Source organism: Podarcis tiliguerta, assembly GCF_965153285.1.
Source record: "Podarcis tiliguerta genome assembly, chromosome: 6".
NCBI lineage: Eukaryota > Metazoa > Chordata > Lepidosauria > Squamata > Lacertidae > Podarcis > Podarcis tiliguerta.
In genome coordinates, this window is record NC_139539.1 from 51673044 (window position 1) to 51680035 (window position 6992).

At 42.3% G+C, this 6992-nt stretch overlaps 1 protein-coding gene across 4 annotated transcripts in view; it reads left to right on the forward strand.

The window, feature by feature from the left end:
• Positions 1 to 4025, forward strand: part of LOC310680834 (vitamin D3 hydroxylase-associated protein-like) — a 21591-nt gene extending 17566 nt beyond the window's left edge. For 3 of the 4 annotated variants that reach the window (XR_014512973.1, XM_083447862.1, XM_083447861.1), the window contains 3 exons: positions 337 to 445; positions 793 to 938; positions 3364 to 4025. Coding sequence is in view for 2 of the 4 variants with exons in the window: in XM_083447862.1 (XP_083303988.1) it covers positions 337 to 445; positions 793 to 938; positions 3364 to 3498 (390 nt within the window). In the remaining 2 variants the exon portion in view is untranslated. The remainder of the gene's footprint in view (positions 1 to 336; positions 446 to 792; positions 939 to 3363) is intronic. The other variant, XR_014512972.1, reaches the window with a different exon arrangement.
• The last annotated feature ends 2967 nt before the right edge of the window (positions 4026 to 6992 follow it).

Below are 6992 nucleotides of genomic sequence, written 5' to 3' on the forward strand. Positions count from 1 at the left end.
AGTTTTGTCATCTAATCAGGGTTTAAATTTGCACTTTAGCAACCCAGCAGGTTGGGGAGGGAGTTTGACCTGTAAAATTTTAAATGACCAAAGCCCAAGGTACCTGAGAGACTCTTACAGACACCTCCCTCTTACAGCTGCACCCAAACTAATTCACTTTCAATAGAGATATTGTACGCAGCTTAATGGATATATCTATGCATTGGAGAAATGTCACTTGAAATAAGGTGGATTATGCTGGCAGTATTGTTCTCAACAGATAACAACCCCTGCAGTTTCCAGACTCTTTCTAACTGCTCATCTAAACTCTAACATGCTCTTGCACTGCACATTCAGGCATATCGTAAAAAGTTTGTTGACCAGTGGAAGAAAAGCAAGCTTGATGTTGTCCTCTGTCCAGTTCTGGGACCTGCCTTTAATCTTAGATATCCCTCAAAACTATTGGGTAAGCCTCATTATTCACAGAGTATGTATATTTCTATCACTTTAAAAAAAAATAATTATGAAGATTATTGAGTATCTGTTAAGAATTAGGACAGTTCTGAAATAGGACTGGACTTGCAGTAAGGCCCAGAATCAGTTTTTGCCATTCTCCATTATAAGCCAATACTGAGGCAGTGCAGGTATTCCTGATTTTCTGGGATGGGTCTGTAAACTGGGCCTTGTTTTCACTAATGTGGCTAACCTGTCACCACTTCAGGCTGTAGGTTGGGGGTAGTTTTCTCTCTGTGTATGTGTCGTTACTTCTTGGATTCCATCAGACTGCTTCTTCTGCGTATTCTCTTTCCCCAGCTGCCATCTCGTATACCATGCTGTACAATCTTTTGAACTTTCCTGCTGGAGTTGTGCCAGTCACTACCGTTACAGAGGCTGATGAAGAGGAGCTGGGACAGCACCGAGGACACTTTGGTGACCCCTGGGATAAGAGACTGAAAGAGGTCAGTCTGGATTTAAGCGGTTCAAATACATTGATTACTTCTTGGTTATGTTGTTGTTTAGTCGTTTAGCCGTGTCCGACTCTTCGTGACCCCATGGACCAGAGCATGCCAGGCACTTCTGTCCTCCACTGCCTCCCGCAGTTTGATCAAACTCATGCTGGTAGCTTCAAGAACACCATCCAACCATCTCATCCTCTGTTGTCCCCTTCTCCTTGTGCCCTCCATTTTCCCAGCATCAGGGTCTTTTCCAGGGAGTCTTCTCTTCTCATGAGGTGGCCAAAGTATTGGAGCCTCAGCTTCACGATCTGTCCTTCCAGTGAGAACTCAGGGCTGATTTCCTTAAGAATGGATAGGTTTGATCTTCTTGCAGTCCATGGGACTCTCAAGAGTCTCCTCCAGCACCATAATTCAAAAGCATCAATTCTTCGGTGATCAGCCTTCTTTATGGTCCAGCTCTCACTTCCATACATCACTACTGGGAAAACCATGGCTTTTACTATACGGACCTTTGTCTGCAAGGTGATGTCTCTACTTTTTAAGATGCTGTCTAGGTATACTTCTTGGTTATAGACTGACATATATATTGTTTTGAAGTTGATGAATTGTAAATTTTGGATGACATTCTACTACTAGTAATAACACATTTACTATATTCATTAGCCACATGTTGCGGCTGTATTTGAGGAGATTATTCTGTATTCCAACACAGGGGTTTGGATTTAAGCGATGTCTGAGCTGAACATTTCAAGTTCAGTGACTTTCAAAACTTGGATTTTTATGTCAAATTGTATGATCCCACAATGTGGCATTTGATTTTAGAATCGAACTTTGACATCAACACCTGAAATTGTCTATTGCATAAATCAGTTAAGATGATATAACATAAATTTACTAAATAAATACTATTGCAAATCATCTATCAAAACTGTCCAATACTAACTGCTATAAGGGCATGAATGATGCAATGCCATCATCACGTTCAGCTTATTCATATCCCTCATAAGCAACATCCAATGATGTGGAATGGAAATGGAGAAACACTGAGCATGATGATGACATGCCCCACATATGCTGCAACTAAACAGTTACAGGAGATGTGGATTTGGGGTGGCCATGCATTTAAGGTAATGTTGTTTGGACCTCGGTTGTTAAATGGTGACTGCTACATGTCGCTTTGAAATACTGTCTAGTACTGCATGTCACCTGTGAAATACTGCCACATGTTTATTACTACTGCAGAATCACTGGGTGTCAGATGATGATGCCAAACAGCAAATGTATATACCCAGAGGATATTTGAAGAAGGAACAATAGCAAAAAGACATTCATTATACAGTCGTACCTTGGAAGTTGAACAGAATCCGTTCTGGAAGTCCGTTTGACTTCCAAAATGTTTGACTTCCAAAGCATGGCTTCTGATTGGCTGCAGGAAGCTCCTGCAGCCAACTGGAAGCTGCGGAAGCCCCGGTGGACATTCAGCTTCCCAAAGAACATTCAAAAACCAGAACAATCACTTCTGGTTTTTGATTATTTGGGAGCCAGAATGTTCAACTCCCAAGGTGTTCAGGAGCCGAGGTGCGACTGTATAATGTTTTGATGCAAAATTGTTTCAGCTTTAGGTGAAATACTGTGCATGAGAAATAGAGAATCATAGCAACATCTCTCTGATCCCAACTGACTGCTTCTGTCCTCTTTCTTTAAGGAAGGAAGAGTTTATGACAGGAGACTTGAGACAAGAGTTGCAGACAACAGCGGCAACATTCAGGACTGTGTTCATTTTGTAACAGCAAGGGGGTCAAATTACAACATTTTCAGGCAAATAATAAAATCCTTAAAACTTGTTCATTGCATATTAAGTGACCAACAGGGCACAAATGGTTGTCTGAATCCATCTTCAAGCAAAAGAAAGGGGATAGCAGCGAATTATTTGGTGAATTATTTGGCTAACAGCGCAACTTACCCTGAACGTTGACTACAGTTCAATGTCAGAGAGCAGTCCTGATGTTCCCTGTCCATGCAGGCACACAATAGCAGCTTTTAAAAAATGTCTTTTGGCCAATAGCCCCCAAGGCAGCAGAGAGATAGAGATAGAGATAGAGATAGAGATAGAGATAGAGATAGAGATAGAGATAGAGATAGAGAGAGAGAGAGAGAGAGAGAGAGAGAGAGAGAGATATCAGGAGTCTACCCTTTGATAGATGGGCAAAGCTTGATGATTGACCTCAGCTTGTCTTCAGAGGGTGAAGTCTGTGACCCTAAGTTTTCTGCCTTATTATGCATGCTTACTTGGAAGTAAGCCCTACTGAAGTCAGTGGGATTTACTTCAGAGGAAACAGGCACAGGATCAGGGTGCATCACTCTAGAAAGTTTGAGACCCAGAGCCTAAGCATTCCCAGTAACTCTGCTCTTTGAACATCTCTTGCAGGCTGTTGAAGGTGCTGTGGGGCTCCCTGTGGCAGTTCAGTGTGTGGCATTACCATGGCAGGATGAATTATGCCTTCGTTTTATGAAAGAGGTGGAGATGCTGTCCCACCAAAGGAGACTGGAGAAAGCCATGTGAGCCTAACAGAGAAGATCATTAGCCTCTAAAGAAGGTAGTTGTCTCAGGGAAGCAATCTTGACTATCAAGAAAACATACATTTGGTTCCAGCATTTCATTTGAATTACATTTTTTCCTGACCTTCTGCAACTGACTGAAGAGGGATCAGTAGTAGGCTGATTTGATTAGCTGCATACTGCTTTTGTATTCTATTCATTCACAGTTTATCCAGTATCTAATATTATTTCCCCTCTCTTTTTACCATCACCTTCTCTCTACAAATGAACACAGGAAGTTGCCTTATACTGGGTCAGATCATCAGTCCACCTAGCTCAATATTGTCTACAGAGGGTTCTCAACCTTTAAGAGCATGAGGACTCCTTTCAAACCTCATTTTTTGGGGCCCTCTCCCATGCTAATTGTTGTAATGTTAGGCTCGATTAATTGAGAAAATACAGAAAACTGTTATAAAGTCAGTACACAATAATGTTTTTAAATGAATTCACTTTTTATTCATTGCAACAATAAATATATATGTTTGAAAAATAGTAATGCTGGGACACTGTTTATTCAGTGTTTTAATAATTTATATAACAATACCATGGTTTCTATTGTTATTCAGTCATTCTACAAACTGGCTGGGATTTGAACAGGCTAGTTCCTCCCTCCCTCCTTCCCCTCACATTTCCTTTTTCTGGCTATTTCTCTCTCTTTTCTTCAACTGTTGCTGAACTGCTCTCAACATTTCATGGCACATGCAGGCCACTGAGCATGCTCGGTTCTCATTGACCTGTTGCCACCCTCCCCTCTTTTCTTTTTAAAAATTCAAAGTCAACATTTTTCTACATACGTGAGGAGACCTCTTCTACGGATGCCCCTTTTTTATTCCCATCAAGTAGAAGGAACAATGACATACAACAAGTGTACTGTGTATAAAATGCTCTACAAACTTTGTGTGTTGCCTTCACAACAATCCTGTGTGTTGAATCAGTTTTATTTCCATTTTAGAAATAGCAAAGTAACACTACAAGATTGTAACTTGCACCTAAGGCTGCAGCAGAGGTGGAAGTCTTCAAGATTTTAAGGTGCTTCTTAGATGCCTTCCAAGTATTTAGAGCAGTGCTTGAGCCAAATTGCCACCTGCTCTCTAGGATGTGAATTATCCAGCTTCCTATGAAATGATACAACAATCTAGCTTGCAGCTATGACAGCTTTATTTTCTTGAAGGAGGTTTGGCCTGCATAGATTGAATGAAAAATTGTCAAAAGTCAGAGAAGGGATTTTCTTATGCAAGGGGGGGGGGGTGGCATTTATTGAGCACATAAGATGGTAGTTTACAGTGGTACCTCGGGTTACATACACTTCAGGTTACATACACTTCAGGTTACAGACTCCGCTAACCCAGAAATAGTACCTTGGGTTAAGAACTTTGCTTCAGGATGAGAACAGAAATCGTGCTCCGGCGGCGCGGCAGCAGCAGAAGGCCCCATTAGCTAAAGTGGTGCTTCAGGTTAAGAACAGTTTTAGGTTAAGAACAGACCTCCAGAATGAATTAAGTACTTAGCCCGAGGTAACACTGTATTAAGAGTGCAGTTGCTGAACCATTCCGCTCCACTTCTTCTCCTGCCATCATATATTATATACCACTGGATCCACCCCTGAGATTACACAACTTTCCTCACTGCTTGCCATCCACATATTAAACTTGGATGCTTGCAGGGAGAAAGCCTATGCATGTAGACCTTTCAGGAATAGAACACTTGATTTATCTGGGTCCCAGGTCCAGGGGAAGCCTACATGCCTTGGCTTTCCCTCTGCTGGTGTCCATGCCTAATAGGTGAGCAGTGGTGTCAAAGGAAGCCACGTAACCGTGGGGACCTATTGCACCTTGGTCACAGAGACCCCTCTTCACATGTGTAACAGGTGAAAGGGACTATCCATTGAGAGAGCACAGTGACACTCAGCACATTTTGCTGGTGATTGTCAGTCAACACTGACCAGAACAAAAGTGAGGATTAAAAATAGCAATGGGCAGTTTGGGGAGTGTGCCTGGGAGAACAATTGTCCAGAAAGATCAGAATCAGTAGGGATTTCTTACAGTGTTTGTCAACATTTTAGGGACCCATTCTTGGTGTCATATACAATGTGATAGATAAGTGAATAGACTGATTTACAGTTCCTAAGCTTCCATTTTGTGGTTATGTGAGAACACATGAAGTGGTCTGCCTTGCTAGCCCCCATTTGAAGATCAGCCGCTGACTTGAGTTAGGCTTCTGTGCAGCTTTGCATTTAATGTGAATGTTAAAGAGTGAGAGTTGGGGTGTGTGTGTTTAAGTGGCTAAGAAACACATTTTGGACGTTGTTTTACACAGCTGAATGCCGATAACTCTATTGGCAATTGTGAGTGATTACTGCATTATCTGCACTCAGAGAAAGTTATTGTTTTGAATGCAGAGAGAATTAATGATACATAAAACTATGTTATTATTGGCTGCATTCATCAGCAGAAATGCTCTGCCCAGCACCACTGCACTGTGATTACTCCTGCTTTCTCCTTCCAAAGAGAGCAAGAGATAGGGGCGGAGATGGTTTATTGCTGAAGATTTGCATACATTTACATTCCAAAAGGCTGATCGGGTGCAAGAGCTGATTATGTTGCAAGTCAAGACATACTTACTTATCTCTCCCTTCTGAACCTTTAAACCAGGGAGAATTTGACTACTTCCCTTTGGGCTGGGCAAGATAAAGCATGAGTGAAAAGGAGAACCTAATTTAAAGGCTTTAATTGTGAAGCAGACAAAGATGCGGAAAGCAGATTTTTTTCAGGATGAGATGGCTATTATGATACGATTCCTAGAATGCTGGTGGAATCTATGCAAGAGTGGCTTGCTTTTGCCATCTCTGGGATGCATTCTGAGTAGATTTTCAACAGTGATGCATAATTTCTATGAGAAGAAGAAGAAACTGATCCACAATTTGCCATGAGTGACCTCCAGCAGAGGTGGTGTTATGGCAGCACCGGTTCCCCTGCACAGGGTGCAGAGGTGCCAAGGAGGTCCTTTTCACCTCCTTCCCAAAGTCTAGTTAGTCTAAGTGTTTGCTCAGCTTTGGAAAGGAAGCAGGAGGGCTCTAGGACCCTGCCAGAGCCTTGTGCTTCCTTCCCAGCTTGATGCCTCCCTTAACCAGCTTTGGGAAGGTGGCTTTGGACTAGGAGGTGGGGCATCATGTTTTGGCCTCGCACAGGGAGCACCAGTGGGAGAAGGCTTCCCAAAGGCATTGGGATGGCCACTGTTGGAAGCAGGAGCAGAGGGACCTTTAGTCTGATCTAGCAAAGACTTCTCTTACAGCCTGTTGAGACCATGCCACCTAAACATTTTCTCAGCAGCTTAGCTCCACTTTGATATCTTTGGCCCCAGGGAATGATGGAATAGCTGGTACTTCAGCACAAAATACTGCATGCATCCATTCAAGTCCTAAACATCAATGTTCTAACGTGAATCCACCTTAAAAGGTTG